Genomic DNA, 19,199 nt, shown 5'->3' with positions numbered 1-19,199 from the left:
TTTTTTGTTTTTTTATTAATCGATAGAAGAGCAATTTTCAGGGAACGCATTGGATGCATTACTGAATCTCGTCGCTGTATAACTGAAATAATATGCTGAGACTCAGTAAGATCATTGGGTCTCCGCCTTGACCACAAGATAAATCTTCAGATTACATCCACTAGCGCAGTCACGTTTGCGAGCGCGCAGGTTTGCACAATACATGCTAAACTAGTAAGTTCAAGATAGCGTCTTTGATGCCATTCGCGACCTCCAATCAGACCATGCCTACAGCAAGGCCAGTGACTGGAATGGTCGAGGAGAGATAAGAATTTGAATGAGTTATTGTTAAGCCTTGATTCCGGTGGGGCAGCGTAACTTGGCACTCTCATGGGTAGTGCTTGTTTACTCTGGCTATAACCAAGACCCGCACTAATGCATGATTCAAAACCGTACAAGGGTTTTCGGCAAAACTGTTGTGAGGAATGACGGTGCTTGTGCTTACTGCACGGAAATACCGGATGCCAATTAGATAGAGAGTCACCTTCATATCACCACCAATGGCTCGAATCACGACTTAGATTGACCTCTCCTCTTGTCATTTCTGCCCCACTCCTCAATATATTTATGTATATTAATATCAATTCATTAATTGAACCCCTCTCAGTATCGGTCCGGTCCGACTAACAATTGATCCCCCCTCTCTTGCGAACCAATAACCTTTGAGTCGGATATATTGTAGCGCATCATGGTCTGTTGGTCTAGCCCTTAGTCGTTTCTTCTCTCGTTGCACGTACCTACTCGGTTAGAAGGTTTCCTCCCCCTCAGTTTCTAACATTTGTAAAATCATTTAGTATGATTTGATTATGATAGCCGTCGCTGTCGTTCATGATCTCAAGGGCCAACGGTGGTATATTGAATTCGTGCCAATTCTCTCTCTTTCTCATGTAACTCTCTCTTGGTCTTGGGTCAAGCTAAATTAGTCGGGTCCTTCTCTCTGAGTCTAGTTTACCTCCTTCTTACTAGCGTCGAACGTTATTTATTGGCTATGAGATCAGGTTTATGCAGCATATATTGGTGCCTATCATGCAATCATAATCTGCACTTTTGTAGTGATAACACAGACTCTATAATCTCCCATGGCATAGAACCAGTAGGATCGACCGTCGGTCCCCGCGAACACTAGTTCTTCCCATCTCCTTTTTCATTTGCCGTGCTTTCTTCCCGCGGCTTCCCGCGGCTTCGAGCGAGAGAGTATATTCCAGATATAAGTGGGGTATAAGAATTGATATGGAAGTATGGCGACAACAGCTAACCAGAAAATGACACAATCTGCCTATCTCATTTTTCAGGGAATATACGGTTGTGCTTTGATCGCTTGATGTAAGGATATTCAAAACTGCCATATATAAAGAACTTACCTGGATGTTCTTAGCAGGTCATTTGTATCTGTAGAATATAGTAGACAGATATATACGTACCTACACTAGATTTGCTGACCATATACCTCACAGGCTGTGCATATGACTCTATGTTGTCTAAAGGCCCATTTTCTATACCTTACTAGGTGGATGGTTCGATGAACTAACCAAAGTTCCTTTCTTTCTTCTTTCTTTGTTTCATCTTTTCAATTTTCAATTTTTTTTCTTTACTTATCTCTCTCGAGATAGTTAGCCAATGACTTCATGCTAAATGCGGCCTCTTAGTCTCCACCAATGACGGAGTATCCGGGTTTAAACCATAGTCCATTAAAGTGTTACTCCTGTCCTACGCTCTTATTCATATACTTATGAAAGAGTCGAAAGGTGCAGCAAGGACAACTATATTATGGCTTTGTCAGTTCATTCATGCGATGTACACACACGGCAACGCCTTCCAGCTACAGCTACAACGTTTATTCGGGAAGACCACCGAGCTGAGCACTTTCAACCCTGGTGTACGGTGCATGCCACAATCGACACCCCCTGGGGGGGGCGGTACTAGTACCATAATTAAACGTGGTATGAAGCTGCCTCGTCCCCGACAAGATCTCCCACGTTACTGACCAACTTCGCCAGTTCTTCATCCAAGGGACCCGCGTCAACGGCATCAAGGTTTTGAATCAACTGTGACAAACTTGACGCGCCGATAAGCACCGCATCCCCGTGTTCACGGCTCAGCGCCGAGTGGTAGATCGTCCACCGCAACGCCAGTTCATGTCCACTAACTCCAGCTGCTGCACCTGCATCTGCTACGGTCTGAGCTGCCGCAATCACTGCCGGTTTGTAATAAGCGTCATGATAGATCTTTCCCGAGGCAGTCTACACAGCACGGTCTATATGTCAGTTATAGCTATCTGGCATGGCACTAAGATAGACTTACACTGCCATCCCATCGCGATCCAGCGAGTTGACTTGGGTCCTGCGATAGTCTTCCTGTGAAAAGGCCCACGGCAGCTGGACTAAGAGTAAAACGTGAAGTTAGTGTTTTATTAGACATCCCCATTGATAGAAAAAATAGCTCATACCTATATGCATAGAAGCTAATCCCATGGCGTCTGAGGACAGGAAACAAATGTGTTTCCCCAGATCGGATGACAGGATTGTATCGGCCTTGATACACACTAGGCTTGACAAAGCCGCGCCTCTCACAGATCGTCACGATCTCCTCGACTTCATCTGCCGTGTAGTTACTGATGCCAAAACGGGCAAACCTTCCTTTGCGGTATTCAGCATCCATGGCTCGGCATGTTTCCTCGAACGGAGTAAGGCGGTCCGGGGAATGCAGATACATGATGTCCACCTTGTCCGTCTTCAATGCTTCGAGCGACTCCGCCACGCTTTGCTGGATTCGTTCCGGAGTGTGGGTGCCAGGCGCCCAAGAATTGACCTTGGTCGAGAGGTTGGCCCAGGTAGCAACTCCTAACTCGCCAAGAAGTCTTTCTGCTGCCCCTGGAGAGCCCACGGGATATGCGCGAGCTGTGTCCACATCGGTCACATTTCTAGCTTGGAGGGTGGCAATAATCGGCGCTGCAGTTTCGTCATCTTGAATTTTGGCCAGAGGTGATCCGGTTCCAAAGGCTGCAGTGCCAAATATGATATGTGGACGCTCTTGTGAAGTCATTGTAATGGAAGGTATGAGGGCTTTTTTGTAAGAGGAACCTCGACCATAGACGATGTCGAGAGCAGGGCGAACCTACTCATCAATTAAGTAGTGCGCGACTAACAGTGTCATGTTCCATTCTTTTGGCCATCTCAGTCACTGACTGGACTGGCGTCGCTCACTGCATTCACTGATGGACAGGGTACCGTTGGGAACGTGCAGTGCTTGACATAGTCATCTTACGTACGGATCGGGGGTTACCATTCCCCGAATGGCGTTCAGACGGCTTTGATACTCGTTCTGGAGAGCTTTACTTGCCGAACACGAGGCTTATAGGAAGTCCTTTTGCCGGAATCTCAGCTTCTTCAATCAGATTAGCTCCGTCTATTCGGAGAACCTCTCCGTGCCTCACTGACGGGGCGATCGCCTTTCTATTGCTACCGTTTTCACATATCGGTACAAATCAGGACGGAGTCTATGGCAGAATGAGCGTGCATAAAATAGGGTAGTCGATGTGATATGTTAAGAGTCAGGTAGATAGGACCGCATCAACGATTTCCAAACAGTGCCAGAGTCGTGCAAAGGTACCATTGAGATCAGGGCTGGTAGTGAGAAAGTAAGCTTGCCGACGACCTACTCTTTACATATAGTCCATTCCTCCGTTACAACAGCGTGCAGATGATGCCGACTCTTGCATATATGCGGGCTTTCCTGACAAAATGAAAGGCATAAATCCTCCAATATAAAATTTTCGACGTAAAATGGTCCCGATGAAGTCTTGGCCCGCTATGCCAAGCTTACAGGGACTGGGATCTGTTGCTATTTGGCGTCTGGCATTGCCCGTGGAAATCTGCAAGGACTTGGATGTCCACGTCAGTCCCTTGGAGAGCATCGGTCTAGATCTGACCAAAGCTACGTGTCTCATATTCGGACAAGGGGCAGTTGTTTCACTATCTCCTCGGACTAGATTTCCACACCATCTCGGAAATTGAGTACCATAGTACCCCAACGCCAAAGATGAACAATCCCTCATTCTCAAGTCTCAGTCATCCCGATGAGGGTAGGGAGGTGACATCAGTTGTTAAAATATAAGAAGCGACATGCTTTTTGATCCGTACTGGCATTCTTTTCGGGGCTCTTACCAGGAGGCTTGCTGAGAGCTTTGCCTTTGTTGATTTCTGTACATGACAGGGGGAGATACCGGATGCTCTTAGTCCGTGGATGGGACTGTCAGGGGAGTTCTCATCCATGTCTCCTGCACTTTCAGACTCACTCTTATAGTAGCCCAAGTCACAGGTGTTGATTCTACAGGTATTGTCACCATAAACCATGACAACGTTATGAAATTCTACAACTAGAAGTGGACCACTGGACAAGGAAGATTCTCCCAGGTGCATGAATAGTCACAATGCATATGCGAAACTTGCAACAGCAAACAGGCTGACGACTGCATATCCTCAGTAGTATACCACTAGTTTGGTAGGGCATGATCGAGCTATTATATAAGAAGAATCCTCAAAAGGCAATGCGGGGTATATACACGTGACTATATGGTTCCGCTTTCTTTATCGGAAGCATGCGATTGGCGGGTATGCTCGCTTCCTGTTACATAATATCCGCTGCCAATCATGGACCGGGTTAACCCCGATCCGGAGTAGCCCCTCCGATAACATATCGCTTGCCCCAGTCAGATGACTCAACCCCCCGTGACTCAATGGATTGTCGCTTTTGTTGAATTAAATTTAATTGATCGTCGACCACAACTTCTTTTCTTTTACTCCCAATTCAAAGAGAAAAAATAACCTCCCGATTCCTCGCCCATCCACCATCTCTCTACCCTTCCCTTTATAACTCTTCCTTCATTCACAATGGCTACCGAGAAGCCCCGTGTCTGTCTTGCCTACTCTGGTATACTAATCCCTCCATAGTAAAACAATTGACCGGAAGATTATGTCGCTAACACTGGCGGATTTTGAACAGGCGGTCTGGATACCAGCTGTATTCTTCGCTGGTTGATCGGTACAACTCTCCAATTCCCATCCGTTCGTCCAATGGCCACTAACAATGAGCAACAGAGGAGGGCTACGAGGTTGTCTGCTTCCTCGGCAATGTCGGCCAGGAGGAAGACTGGGCCGCTGTTGAGGCGAAGGCCCTCAAGATCGGTGCCAAGAAGATGGTGATTGAGGATCTGCGCCGGGAGTTCGTCGAAGAGCTCTGCTTCCCTGCCATCCGTAAGCCGACCAAGATGCGTTTCGTAGGCATGAACCGTTGAATAACCTGTGATACAGAGTGCAATGCCATCTACGAGGGTCGCTACCTCCTAGGAACTAGCTTGGCTCGTCCCGTCATCGCTCGCGCCCAGATGCGTGCCGCTCAGCGCGAAGGCTGCCAGTTCGTCAGTCACGGTGCTACCGGCAAGGGTAACGACCAGGTCCGTTTTGAATTGGCTTTCTATGCCATCCAGCCCTCCATCAAGATCATCGCTCCTTGGCGTGATCCCAAGTTCTTCAAGCGTTTCGCTGGCCGTAACGATCTCCTCGACTATGCCGCCCAGACCGGCATCCCTGTTACCTCTACCAAGGCCAAGCCCTGGTCCATGGACGCCAACTCCGCCCACTGCAGTTACGAGGCCGGTGTTCTGGAGGACCCCAACCACACCCCTCCCGCTGATATGTGGACCATGACTGCCGACCCTCTGAACGCCCCTAACGAGCCTGCCGACATCACCATCCAGTTCGAGCAGGGTATCCCCACCAAGCTTGTCACTCCCGAGAAGGAGTACACTGACTCCGTTGAGCTGTTCGATGCCCTCAACAAGCTCGGCTACACCCACGGTGTTGGCCGTATCGATATTGTCGAGAACCGCTTCATCGGTCTCAAGAGCCGTGGCTGCTATGACTGTATGCATTATTTCAGCTCACCCTGCCATACGTTATCCTCTAGCTAACCATGTTCTAGCCCCCGCTATGACTATCCTCCGTGCTGCCCACCTTGACCTTGAAGGTCTCGTCCTGGACGGCCAGGTCCGCGCTCTCCGTGATCAGTTCGTGACCCACAACTGGTCCATCCAGCTCTACAACGGCTACTACTTCAGCCCCGAGCGTGAGTTCATCGAGAACAGTCTTAAGTTCAGTCAGAAGCGCGTCAACGGTGAGGTCCGTGTGCGCCTCTACAAGGGTAACCCTTACATTCTTGGTCGCTCCAGCAGCACCGAGAAGCTGTACGATGCTGAGGAGGCTTCCATGGACTCGCTCGAGGACTTCGAGCCTACCGACACCACCGGCTTCATTTCCATCAGCTCCATCCGGTATGTCTCTCTTTATACCCCGTCCTATAGCTCTCCCCGCGCTAACGCCCATAATAGTCTCAAGAAGTACGGTCTGCAGAAGGCTGAGGAGGGCGAGAACCTTAGCCGGGCTTAGATTCCCCCTCCCACGCTTGAATATTCTTATCTTCTTTAACTGAAAAGTGATGTCATGTGACGATTATCATGATAGTCTAAAATATTTAGGGCATGAAATTTAATATGTAACATTAAACGTCCAAGTTAAATCCTTTGTCGTTCTGGATCCTAAAACTGCACGGTTAAGCAATTGTCTCAATAAACCCTTTGAGGTTGTCATACCTACCAGCTACCAGCCACCCAAGACTCTGCTCAGCAATAAAAGATGGGGCGCTCAACTACCGATACCGGACCTGGATGTGAAAAGCTCTAGTGAGTGGAGATGACCCACCGATCACTTGGCAATCCACTCCCATTTCCTTCCTAATCGGGCGACATTGCCATGACGTCGCGCGCATATATAAATATATACGTATAAGAGAATCCCACTTCATCTCCTTAAGTCCCAGTGACCAAAAGAGTCACACACCAACGCAATGGCAGACCAATCGCACAAGCTCACCCAGTACAAGATGGAAGCACCACCAATCCCCACCTAGTATACCTAGTAAGCCTGAAAGACAGCAAACAATGACCAACCATCACCCATCCGGCCTCTCCAACATATCCAGCCGCATATCCTGCAAAAAAGCACACATAATAGACTTCATGCCCGCATACGACCGCTGAAACTCCTCACTCTGAATCCCATAACTCTGCTCCTGCAACTCCCACCGCACATCAGGCACATCCCGAACATTCTCCCTCAACGGGAGCAGATTCCAATTCAACAACTCCAACAACTCACTCGGCGTCTTACTCAAGCTCAACAAAAGTGGAATATTCACCCCGATATCAATCTGCAGCCGACTCAGCTTCCGATAGCCCTTATCGGACAACGCAACCGCCAGCGTCGTCAACCGATCCTGGAACCCCAGTAGATGCTCCAACGTCGACTGACTATGTATATGCCGCGGCGTCCCCTGAATCGACAAACACAGTCGCATAGACTGAACCCACTGAATTGTCGACGGCAACGGCACATACGGCGGAATAACCTTCCCACAGAACAAGATGTATTTCGTATCCAGGACCACTTCGTAGGACGTCGATCCGTACCATTCCTTGATCACCTCGGCGTAGATCTGGTGGTTTGCGCGCAGAATCGCCGGACAGCAGCGCGAGCCATCGTGTCGGAGGTGGATTGTCTTCGAGCGATCGCGGAGCAGAGAGAAATTGCGGATCGGGAGGTCCGGGATGAGGTACTGGTAGATGGATAGGCGGACTTCCGGGGGGAATTGGAGGAATGGGAGCGTTGTGTCCGGTGATGACGAAGCCATGGAATGGCAGGTCTTGCCTTCCCGGAGGGGTTGTTCGGTGGAAGGGGGGCGGGAGAGGGATTCAAGAAGGTCGGGAGGTGTGGGCGTACATTTGGTTTGAGGTGCTGATGGTGTTCATGGATTGGATTGTGATGGTTAGGGTTGTTTGCGTTTGCTGATGATGACACCTGACCGGTCGCTTTGGGTATATCTTTCCGTGGGCGGACGGGGGGTTGTTTGGTTTGTTTGGTTTGCTAGGGGGGATTCGGGTGTTCCATTGGCCAATCATATTTCTTTGGTTGTTTGTATGACTCGTGATCGGAAACCCAAGGTGCAAGTATACGTATACTACTGGTAGTGATATTGGGATGTAGAGTGTAGTACTTACTAGAATTAGTTAGATTGTCTGTGGTAGTAGAATCTACAGTACTCTAACTAATGTGCTCTGTATAGGGAATTTGATCAGGTCCTACCGATCAGAAGATATCTCGGAATTATGACATCATAGCACTCATATAGCATTATATATTTATCTCAATAGATCAGACCTGGTATACCATCCATCATACACCCTACTCCATAATACAAGCGACCCACTTTTCCTCACAAGCAAATCTAACGATCTTCCGAAAATATCAAGAGAGGAAGATGTAAGGACAGACAGAGAAATGGACAAAAGAAATGCAAAGATAAAAAGTTCGAAATAATGACACAGATATAGAGAACTAAAGAGTCAGACAGAGAATTAGAGACACAGATGAAGGGACAAAGACAGAAACTAGAACAGGAACAAGAGGGGGATCTGGGTGACTACCAAAAAAAAAGAATGAATGAATGAAAGAAAATAATACGAAAAGGGCAACACGAGAAAGCAAAGAAAAGAGTGAGGGAGACCAAGATAGTGAAACACATAAGTATCTCATTTCATAAATCCAAGCGCAGAAAAACGGCGAGCAAGACTCGAACGAGTCCTAGTCGATGACCCAGAGCTGCCTTGACTCTGCCGACGTCCTTGTGGCTGCGCTTTTTTGAGCACCCTGATCATATCAGAAGATAAGCGGCGAGGCTTGGGGCGCTCGCCATACTCGGCTCCCTCCCTTAGGAGTATGGCTGCCAATTGCGAGTGATCTTCCTCTACAGCAAGTGACAGAGGCGTGCAACGGTTTGCATCGGCCAAATTGATGTCTGCGGACCCTTGTAAAAGTTTTCCGAACTTGGCCCACCACGATTCCGTGCCATCATACCGTTTGATCAGTGTGAGCAGAGGGGTTTCATCAATGCCGGGACGGCGAATATCAAAGGACACTCTCCCTGTGAGAAGCTCGATGATCTCCGCTCCATTCTCACCATACGTAGCGTAGTGTAAACTTGTATAGCCATCCTCAGAATGGCGTGAGCAGTCCGCTCCACGGTCTAGAAGAAGTCGGACGGTTGACACATGGCCGTGCCTGCATGCTGACATGAGTGGAGTGACGCCTTTTCGGGATGGGGCGTCAATGTTCACACCAGCGTTAAGAAGGATCTCAATAACGTGCGTATAACGCTCCCCCTCAGCAGTAGCAGCTATCTTGAGAGGCGTGTCTCCTTTGGAATCTGGGGTTTCGAGGTCGAGGTTCGGCTGGCGAGCCAGGAGAACCTTAAGGGCCAGTGCGAAACCCAACCGAATAACATAAATTAGTAGCCTATCATCGTCGGCCCAAACCCTCTCCTCAATATCGATGTCCCCATTCCACAGGCTAATCGCATGCAACAGAAATCGTTCCCCCCCCAGCTGGATTTCCCTGTTGCTGAAACTTATGGTGTCTGACCCACTGCCAACTGACGCCGACCCACCGATACTGGTGTTAGTGCTGGGTGGCCGAAAGACAATCGGTTGAGCAATGTCAACCAAGTAATGTAGTTGCTCTTGAACATCCCTAGCACTCGGTCTGTCATCGTGGCTGATAGCGAGCATAGAAAGGATCAAAGACCGACAGCCCTCCAGAAAGTCCGGGTTGTACCTACACCGGCCGCTGACCACCAGCCCAGAAAGCCAAGTCCGGACATGGGGATTCAGCACAGGAGGCGAGCCACGGTGAAAATAGTCATTCTCGTAAGGGGATACTTCATCATCATCTTTCCCCCTTAATTGATCAAGATGCATCAGTCCATCTGCCCCTTCTAACCCGAGCGCGAGGACCCGGGTCAAAATACACCCTAAGGACCATATATCGCTCTTAAGGCCATGCCCTGCACCATCCGGTGATTGATATGGGCCAGGAGGCGGCGATAATCTCTCTCGATGGGTGAATGAATCCACGAATTCCGTTACAGTCGTGCCAGTTCTCTCAGGTCTAGACATAATCGAAATTCCAAAATCAGAAATCTTCCACTTTCCCACTTTTGGAAAGTCTGGGGCATCTCCATGAAACACAAGGATGTTTCCTGGCTTGAGATCCATGTGGCAGCAGCTAAGGCCTGGTGGATAACTGTCTAATCCTTGATGAAGGAAGGCCAGAGCCCCAGCGAGATGCGCGGCCTCTTGCATCAGGTCACGTACCGTGAAGTCTGGGCATCTTTGATGCCCTTCGCGAAGGAAGACCTCTAGATCCATCTCTGCCAATGGGGAAAGAATGTTGAATGAATTGCCAATTGTGACGGTCGCGAGGAAAGGAACAATGCGATCATGCTTGGAGAGACTTGAGCGAAGTACGTCGAGGTTTTTGGTTTCGGACCTGAAGTCACCCCTGGCTTCGAACTGTTTTAAAGCGACCGCAATATCTTTCTAAAACCAGTGGGCTTGGTTAGCTACCCGAGCTGGATAATCAGATATGTGTGGAACTGATGGGACTTACGCTGTGAGGCGCTCCTGGCAGGTGGTGTTCGGATCGAGATCGAAAATGTCCACTTCCGATGATCTCCTTGGTGACCCTGCCATATGCACCATTCCCAATACTTGTAGATTCCTCGTTAATAAAAGGGAGCTTCCATTCTTTTGAAAAGATTAGACTCTTGCCTTCTTCGATATCAATCGGACAGAAGGTATATTGGCTAGCCTGAAACTTTTCAGCCCAAGGGGACCCCAAGAATGAATCATCTTCCAGAATCGCCAGTGTATACGTCGGGATCATTCGATCTGTACGGTCCCATTCGCAATGTTCGTCGTGATGCATGAGAAATATGTCTGCAAATCTCGCCCAATCCTGCCAGCCGATATCCACTAGTATAGATAGTGTTTGGAGCCACTCCTCCCGAATGATATCTATCCAGGCATTATCGAATCCGGGCCTTACGAGGTCTATGAATTTCTCTAAGCGAGATTCGCTCCAAATAGCTGCCAAGCTATGCCGAGTTACGACCTTCTCCGATGGCCTGTCTCTTCGGTGGGTCTCGGTTTGCAACGCCCGGGAGAGCTCTTTGAGCATCGACTCCCGTTGAATAGATTGTCGCCGTTCCGCAGGGCTTTCGATGGGCGGTAAATCATGGTGATATAGATGGCTGTCGCCTATGCTAATCTGTGCTCTATATCTTGAACTATAAAGTCGATCAGTCAGTAAACATAACACCTGGATGAAGTCCAAATGGTCACTTCTTATACTGACTTGGCAGGATTGGGGTGAACGCCATAATAGGAGCGATCATCAGGAAAGTAAGTCTGATGCGGAGATATCCCATACGTCTCAATTTCTGGACTTTGGGATAGGTTAGGAATTGTTCTAGGTGTTGCATGTTCTGTCGGCGTAAGTCTTCTGGGAACTTGTCGGTCCGCCTCAAAGCTGGATCGATGTGACGAGTCATTGCTATGATCGCCAGAATACGAGTTGAGGGAGTTGTGAAGACTAATCATGCTATAGCCATTTGCCATCAGAGTGGCGTCGATTTCCTCATCAGACATTCGGAGATTGAAAGCATTGCGAAAATTATCATGACGACTCATGTTGGGCGTGAGATGGGCCGTAGCGTCGAGGTCGCGAGCGACGCTCAAACGGACGGCTGGGCTTCAGTCCAAATGAGTCGCTGCGAGCGTTTAAAGCTAACCGTGTACATTAAAAATAAATTAAAATTCAGAAAGCCAGTAGTAGAGTCCAAATAAATACGTACAATGTGAGTATGTGCAGTACATATGCGCTGGCAGAAGGGTTACCGGTGCCTGCATGGAAGAAGGATGAGTAACAGAGGTAAGAGTGGAAGGGGTTGCGAAGAAAGCAGTAATTAGGCAACGTCACCTCTTAGCTCCGTTGATTCACGTGTTGACCGTTTGCTATCAATTACTCTGCTTATTTTACACCCCAATGATCTCGAGTCCTTAAGTTTCTCAGCCTCGGCCAAGGACAAATGGGGCTTCCCCGTGGGGTTCCATGCCACGATCGCAATGACTCGAACGCCTCGACACCATGGACTTATTGGACCAATACGACTGGTCATGGAGCTAATTAGTCAGGACTAGAATGAGGCGGCGAATAGGGTCTTCTCTGACGACCCCTAATTTCTGTAAAACGTGGCTGTACAGTCCGGTCCGCAACGGAAAAATACTGGGAGTCGTGACTCTTTTCAAATTACTGCATAATTCTACTACACGCATTTCGGTTCCCTCACGAAAGAGAGGGAGAACAGCCGGCTCCTTAAGTTAAGGTACATAGATATCAACGTTGTAAGGTATATGGTGCCCAGCAAAGCCATAAATCAAGGACAATAAAGGTACTCTACAGGCATTCCATGTAATCAATGGAAGGCGAGCTGTTATACCATGCTCTATGCATGATCATTAAATTGCTGGAGATTATGCGGTTCATCCTCTAGCTTTCGCTGGCCACACAAACTTCCAAGGCTAACGACATGCTCTTTGATATGAACAGACATTTTCGTGTTAACTGCGGGCTCGGTCAGTATGTATCAAGGTAGGAAAGAGCCACGAATGTGAAGACCGTACATATTTGGTTCATTTCTTCCAGGCCCACCTTTGCAGTGCCACTGGGAACCTATACTAGGCGTTAGCTGTTGTTAGGTGGCCCGTAGATAATAGGGAACTTACGAACAGAAAAACAAGAACAAAGGCCAGCGCATTGAGTCCCCTGACACACGATTAGCATCTGACTGGATCTACAATTGGAGGAATAGGGGAAGCTCACATGAAAAGAAAACATAAATTGGATTCTCCATATTTTCCCCAAGCCTCGGTCAATTTGGGTACAAGTAGTACCAGAAGCCCGAGACCTAGGAAGTTGACCATAACGCTGAAGCTCATGCCGACCTCTAAAATGCAGAATTAGCGCCAATCCCATGGCTTTCAACTAGCCAACCTTTGGCCTTATATAGGAGAATAATAGAGAAAGAATGAATGGATGAAAAACAAAATACGCACCACGAAATGCAAGTGGGAAAACTTCGGCACTGAAGGTGAATGGGACTGGTCCAGCACCGATACCATAAAAGAATGTGAAGAAGCCAATGGCAAAAGTTGATACAAGAGCCAGCCTGACCGTGTTGGCTTCGATTCGAAAGAAAAACCCAATAGCAAGAAGGCTGAGGAACATTCCCGCTAGCGAAATGAGGAGAAGAAGTCGACGCCCACGCCAATCAATGTATCGATAGGCAGGAATGGTGAAGAGGAAGTTCGCCAAGCCGAACCCTGATCCCAGTTAAAAGAAGAGCGCCGATACAGATAGATTGGATATAGGTTTCCTTCCACTTACCAAAGTTAAGCCAAGTTACATTAGCAGGTTGCCGGGAATCACTTGTATCGGGAATCTTGTCCTGGGTGGTTGCACCATTGAAGAGTCGAGAAGAGTAAAACGAAAGAACGTTAATCTAGCCCAATGATCAGATATATGATGCTTACAATGTCAATAAGCTTGATGTTAGAGAGGAGTGGCTTACACCACACAGCTGTTGCGATGCCATTACCAAGAATGCAGCCACACATGCCCTTTGGTTGCGTGGATGACTGAAAAGTATCACAAGCCGCTTTAGGAACCCTGTCTCACGGACCCTCTCCTGGTATATCTCTTGATTATACCAGTTCTGCGGTCTCTCACCATCAAACATCTCCGTTTCGACCTGTAGTTGACTATGGATATAATAAAGGTCTCTCGCCGCCTGGATGTCAGTACCTCGTAGCTGTCGGAGGCTCACGTATGCCCCAATATAGTCTCCTCTACGGATAAGAAACCGTGGGGATTCCGGGCATAGAAAGACGAGGAACAGGAGGATAAGAGCGGGAATCGACGCTGTCCCTAAAAGCACCCTCCACTGGCGATTGACAATCCAATCACAGGCGAAGCCGACAAAAACGCCACTGTATTGATATGTGTTAGAATCACTCGGCAGAAAAATCCAGAGATACACCAATAAAAACGTACAAAGTATCGAACAACTGCCACATCATCAATAACCGTCCTCGCAGATGGTCTACCGCCGCCTCTGCGGCAAAAACGGGGGCGATTGACGCCTTTGCGCCGATCTTGTTATTGGTATCTAGTAAGCTTTTGTCAAGAGCAGACAGAATGAATGGCTTACCCCAATACCGAGTATCACGCGACAAGCAAGAAGCTGCTGCCATGTTACACAGCGAGCGGTGCCTGTTGGCTTCGAAGTCAGAATTGGGTTCAATGAACGAGGTTAAGACTCCTTATACCGAGTACACAAGCAGCACAAAAAACAGCTGAAATGAACAGTGCTGGTCGCCTCCCATAATTGCCCTCTTGGAGCGGATCACTCAACCATGTTCCACTACCACTTTATTCAGTGTCTCTTTGTGGTTTTACGGTTGTTAGGCGACTCACATTATACTGCCCGATAGCCAAGGCGCAGCATCAATAAAGCCAGCCAACAATAGATGGTCGTGCGTCCAGTCTTCTCCTTTAGGTTGCAAGTCATGCTTCCAGCCTCCTGAACCCGCATTGATCGTGGACTGCTGCCAGCCTCTATAGGAATTAGTTAACAGGGGCCTAGGTACGATTTCACCTCCTCCCGGGTGTACCTACTGGGTGATTGCGGCACATGCTGTGGTAAGGATGGTCACCTTGAGATCTTTACTTTGCTGCCAAAAGCCCGACTCTTTTTCGTCCTTTATCGCCTTGAACTCTGCTGGGGTTAAGTCGAGGGTGTACAGATTATCGGGTTCTTGTGCTATGCGTGCTCCTTTGATAAGCAACTCAACGTCGATCACGTCTTGTAGGTGGTTCCGGTCGTAAAATTTGCGAACGTCATCTTCCAGCTCGTCTGGTGTTCTCAGTAGCAGCGGGTTCCGAGGCCTGAAGGATTCAATGTAAGATGAGTATGATGACCGACCGCAAGCAGGAGTGAGGGAGGCTCAGGAATTTCATTGGATAAAAAGTTTAATAGCATATTAAACCTGAGAAGAGAATTCTTACCGCCTGGCTGAGTTCTTTACCCGCATATTTGTCCCTTACATGAAGTCCTTCAACCTTAAGCCATTCAGTATGCGCGAAGTAAGGGGCTCGGAAGATACGATGGTTTTGAGCCACACCTTAAGGCTAACAAAGGATCAAGTGGAGCATACAAGGCTTATCTGAGCTGCAGTTTCTTTATATCGCTTGAAAGGAGATGTAGCTTTACAAATAACACTTATTGGCACAAAATACCCCGAAGCTGAGGTGAAGGTAAAGAAAGAAGGTGACTTGGCCAATAATCCAAGTTCTAGTAGAGACAAGAAATAAAGTCATAAATGCCCACCCAGCCATACGAAATAGACTCTGCATGAAGGGGAAATGAGGCTCATTTTGTGGATTAATCAACCTGGTGGTGTGCCGCCTTCCGAAAGACTAGGGATACTCGTATTCGATCATCACGTACAGCCTTGCCTTGGCACTCTCCAGCGTTACTGAACTTCCCTTTCAAGCTACTGTGCCTGTGTCACAAACCGTGCTGTAACGGTTCTAATCAGCATCCTACATTGACCTCTATGAATCAGTAGAAGAGCCAAGTTTAGTACTGTGGTGGTTATACAAAGCGTTTGCCGCGAGATAGAGATAGTAAGAGCTGACAGTCTCGGACGAGATTTAGCGCCCACGGGACTGCAACCTATTGGTTTTGCTTTTTCTTTTTAATTAATTTGTTTGCCCTCTTTTTCTTTTTCTGTTTTTCTCTGTTTCACTCCTCGGACTACTGGATACCTGCATAGGGGCTGTGCATCACGACCACCAACGAGACCACTCTTCTCCATCTTGGGGATCATTCTGCGATGGATTCCGGTGTTGGGAATACACTAAACTTCTCGCCGTGAGAGTACCCACTACTCAGATGTCCTAGGTTCAACGTCACGTAACGGGAAGAGCAGAATTTCCGGGGATTTCCGAACGGTGCTAAAATCCATACGGCATGGATTGACATCCCCCGCTCCTCATGCAGCGATCCTCCATTCCCCGCGCGCGCCTTGACGTGGCCGTACCCCAACCGGGGTGAAGGTGACTGGATCCTTCAAGCCATTGCTAGCCTCACTGGCTTAACCAGCTTGTCGGGCTGTGATTCTTGCGCCCGTCAAACTTTCCGGGTGATTTTGGGAACAAACAAGGGCACAAGTCGGAATCGAGACGACCATCAATCAGCGCCCGGATCGCGTCGTCACAGCCTCACAACTTTCAGAGGCTCTGCGCCCCCTTTGTACTGCCAGGATTTGTTTCTTTTTGCCTATAACCGTATTGAGAGAGCTGAGAACCTGCCCTCCGCCCCGCGCTCAGATCAACTTGCCTCTTCCCTTTTACATCCAGGCCATACTAGCCAACCTTGACCATGAGCGGGTCCGTTCAAAACACCATCAGCCCTGACTTAACAGGGTACATCAGAAAGGAAAGGCTCGAGGCTAGGCTTCTAAGCCTGTTTGGCAAACGGATCAAAGTTCGCGTAAGGAGCCTCGCTGATAGCGCTGATATCTCAACGTTGCTGACATACAAGGTTCATTTCAAAGCATATCAATGAACGATGGGTTTTTGACGCCCCAAGGATAGTAGCTCCGGTAAGCAGCTCAGTCGAACTTTAGTGGTAAATTAGCTTCTGGTCCGGTAGCTAATTTGTTCATTTCATCTTTTTTTCCTTTCTTCTAGAGTGAGATCGAGTAAGTGGAGATAGTCCAGCACGCGCCAGTTACCACGGTATGACTTATTGTATTGCCATCCAGCGATCTTCGGGATTGAAAGAGTGTTTTGGTCATACGGATATGGACATGGATGGGATGATCACTTCGTTTGGTCTACTCATGTGGCTTTGATACCGCAGCAATCCTACCTTATTTTCCAAGTACCCTACTTTATGTAACGTAATTCGCTGCTGGCTGTGTTTGCTTACATGCAATGATATCCCATGTTACAGCCTTAGACCACCATCCCCTAGCCTGGCTAATCTGCCTTGTAAATTGTCGAATGTGGGAGCGAATCTGGTTATAAACGACTTGTTGGTATCTTTGGTATTCCTAAATTTGCTTCCAGAAGGGTTCTAGTGTGACGCCTAGAACATACTGGGCACTTACTGTGAGAATGCATACCATCGCACCACTTCAAGGCAACAGTTGCCGGCTGAATCCGCTTAAGCCTGAGCATTACGGTGCTATAGAACCTCATCTCCGTTATCCAACATTTGTTTCTTGCCCGGAAAAGTCAAATATTTATCTATTTGACTTCGTATGTATGTTTTCAGTTCCTGGAACAAGCTTCTGAAGCCGGGATTACTTACTATATTAGCCTCATCTGGTCCCAAAACGGACGGTCCTCACCTATTCACCAATAGCGACGATTTCGGATCTCATATCGCGACTACGTCCAAACCACACACACGTATAGTGTTAGGTTCTCTCCTCACACAGCAATACAGAATCTAAACTTACAGGCCACTAGGTCAATATGTTGTCAAAATTCAATGCGGCCCCTCGGAGTCACCGAACAAGCGATGCGAACTCTCATAAACACATACGGCATCGACGCGACCCTTCTTGACCTCGTAGTATCCTTCGGCGACAAACCACAAAGTGCTGATGCAGGACACGGAGCAATGACAGTGAGACAGAAGGAAGATGGCTCATACGGTATTTAAGCGGCCCAAAGCCGGCACGAGAATGATAATGCTGATCCTTCAGACATGCAATACCTATTTACATATGCAGAGAGCAATGCGGCTCAGGGGAGTGTTCCATGGACGATCCGACAGACATGTGTATTTCACCGGTATAATCCTGCAGGATCCGGCAATCTCTGGGTCTTCTTTCACGCGAGACCACGATCAAAGATGCAGCAGTTGATCGAAGCTGAGATCACTTCACAGCACGCAGGCGTGTTTAAGAGCTGGTATTCGATGCATTTACTCGTATTTTCGGCATATATTGGTAACTGGCGCTGGTGTATCCGCAGTCTGGGTGAGGAGATCGAGAGTACTGTCAGTCTGAAATGCGACCGAGTCTTTGTGAAGTCGAGCAATGCTAATGATCTGCTTAGGTTGATATCGCTCTGACGTTGAATCTTTCTAAGGCTGATGACCACGGAATATTGACACCGCAATACCTGGGAGACAAGCTCCCACCGCTCTCATCTAGACTACAGGCTGCGTTAGAAACCATTCGCAAGCTGGCTGAAATCAATACACTTTTCCAATCCAAGGGGTTCACGACTGATGATGACTCTCAACGATTGGCAAGCGAGATGGCGTACTACAAAACTACTATCGAGGGGTACCTGAGAAGCGTGGAAGTGCTCGAAGGAAAAGTCAAAGGTATCTCAGACTTGGTATGTCTTTCACCTGGGCACTCCATGACCTGATTCTCAGATTCTCTAACAACGCTCATCCATATGTAGATGGCAGTTGCCCTCAACCTGAAAGGCCAAACTGTAGCCAACGAGATTAACGACAAGATGCTACAGCTCACCAGCGAGGCATTCGAGGATAATGCTACTGTCCGGGTCGTCACGCTAGTTACCCTCATCTACCTCCCTGCTAGCTTCGTCTCGGTAAGCTACGCTCAAGACCCATGCATATATCAGTTCTAACAACACGTGCAGACTCTTTTAGGAATGAATCTCTTTGACTTCGGAGATTCAAATGAGAAAGGGTTCACAATCTCGAAGCAGTTCTGGATTTTTGTTGTAGCAGCAGTACCACTTACGATGCTCACCCTGGGGTCTTGGTATATCATCACCAAACGGCAGGTGAAGCTGCGGCAGAAGAGGAAAGAGGAGAGAGCAGCAAGCCAGATGTGTTGAGATATTTTTCCTTTATGTTTTTCATTTGTGTCTGTCTGCTGTGGCTTTTTTGATGATTATATAAGTCTCCTTAATAAATATCCGTGCGTGGGAAGGATGGTTGACATGTTTTAGCAAGAGCAGGGTGTTGGAGGATATGTGCTGCATGTTTTATAGCAATCATATATATTACGGATGGATAGATACACATAGAAATGAAGTTTACTACTGGGATCATTGCTCAACCGTCTTTCTCTCTCTTGGATCTATTGAGAG

General features: G+C 48.0%; 7 protein-coding genes across 7 annotated transcripts; 2 read left to right on the top strand and 5 right to left on the bottom strand.

Moving 5' to 3' along the window:
• Positions 1-1,785: 1,785 nt before the first annotated feature.
• BDV27DRAFT_133993 (aldo/keto reductase family protein) lies at positions 1,786-3,747 on the bottom strand. Its single transcript, XM_032068209.1, has 3 exons — positions 2,486-3,747; positions 2,341-2,419; positions 1,786-2,279 (listed from the first exon to the last, which is right to left on the bottom strand). Exons 1-3 carry the CDS (start codon positions 3,079-3,081, stop codon positions 1,971-1,973), a joined length of 984 nt encoding a protein of 327 aa, XP_031923874.1. The 5' UTR covers positions 3,082-3,747; the 3' UTR covers positions 1,786-1,970.
• A 1,014-nt stretch (positions 3,748-4,761) lies between these two features.
• On the top strand, positions 4,762-6,606 carry BDV27DRAFT_133992 (argininosuccinate synthase). Its single transcript, XM_032068208.1, has 6 exons — positions 4,762-4,968; positions 5,041-5,079; positions 5,136-5,291; positions 5,349-5,960; positions 6,019-6,367; positions 6,425-6,606. The coding sequence occupies exons 1-6, from the start codon at positions 4,929-4,931 to the stop codon at positions 6,480-6,482; spliced, it is 1,254 nt and encodes a 417-aa protein (XP_031923873.1). The 5' UTR covers positions 4,762-4,928; the 3' UTR covers positions 6,483-6,606.
• On the bottom strand, positions 6,607-8,099 carry BDV27DRAFT_133990 (uncharacterized protein). The gene has a single exon (XM_032068207.1). The coding sequence runs from the start codon at positions 7,780-7,782 to the stop codon at positions 7,045-7,047; it is 738 nt and encodes a 245-aa protein (XP_031923872.1). The 5' UTR covers positions 7,783-8,099; the 3' UTR covers positions 6,607-7,044.
• A 581-nt stretch (positions 8,100-8,680) lies between these two features.
• On the bottom strand, positions 8,681-11,677 carry BDV27DRAFT_167458 (uncharacterized protein; the record flags this gene model as incomplete). The annotated part of the gene is made up of 3 exons (XM_032074489.1): positions 8,681-10,525; positions 10,596-11,262; positions 11,343-11,677. 3 exons carry the CDS (start codon positions 11,675-11,677, stop codon positions 8,681-8,683), a joined length of 2,847 nt encoding a protein of 948 aa, XP_031923871.1.
• An 815-nt stretch (positions 11,678-12,492) lies between these two features.
• On the bottom strand, positions 12,493-15,150 carry BDV27DRAFT_167456 (uncharacterized protein; the record flags this gene model as incomplete). The annotated part of the gene is made up of 10 exons (XM_032074488.1): positions 15,114-15,150; positions 14,724-14,993; positions 14,523-14,663; positions 13,618-14,113; positions 13,434-13,548; positions 13,103-13,369; positions 12,870-12,993; positions 12,773-12,812; positions 12,671-12,719; positions 12,493-12,611 (listed from the first exon to the last, which is right to left on the bottom strand). The coding sequence occupies exons 1-10, from the start codon at positions 15,137-15,139 to the stop codon at positions 12,493-12,495; spliced, it is 1,647 nt and encodes a 548-aa protein (XP_031923870.1). The 5' UTR covers positions 15,140-15,150.
• A 995-nt stretch (positions 15,151-16,145) lies between these two features.
• BDV27DRAFT_133989 (uncharacterized protein) lies at positions 16,146-16,954 on the bottom strand. The gene is made up of 3 exons (XM_032068206.1): positions 16,803-16,954; positions 16,667-16,714; positions 16,146-16,602 (listed from the first exon to the last, which is right to left on the bottom strand). The coding sequence occupies exons 1-3, from the start codon at positions 16,907-16,909 to the stop codon at positions 16,506-16,508; spliced, it is 252 nt and encodes an 83-aa protein (XP_031923869.1). The 5' UTR covers positions 16,910-16,954; the 3' UTR covers positions 16,146-16,505.
• Positions 16,955-17,231: 277 nt separating this feature from the next.
• Positions 17,232-18,944, top strand: BDV27DRAFT_148398 (uncharacterized protein; the record flags this gene model as incomplete). Its single annotated transcript, XM_032070913.1, has 7 exons — positions 17,232-17,379; positions 17,436-17,535; positions 17,589-17,776; positions 17,828-18,150; positions 18,216-18,470; positions 18,540-18,692; positions 18,744-18,944. The coding sequence occupies 7 exons, from the start codon at positions 17,232-17,234 to the stop codon at positions 18,942-18,944; spliced, it is 1,368 nt and encodes a 455-aa protein (XP_031923868.1).
• Positions 18,945-19,199: the final 255 nt, after the last annotated feature.

Source organism: Aspergillus caelatus (assembly GCF_009193585.1).
Source record: "Aspergillus caelatus strain CBS 763.97 unplaced genomic scaffold BDV27scaffold_198, whole genome shotgun sequence".
Classification (NCBI taxonomy): Eukaryota; Fungi; Ascomycota; class Eurotiomycetes; order Eurotiales; family Aspergillaceae; genus Aspergillus; species Aspergillus caelatus.
The sequence above is the reverse complement of the archived record's forward strand: the minus strand, read 5'-3'. Positions and strand labels throughout refer to the sequence as shown.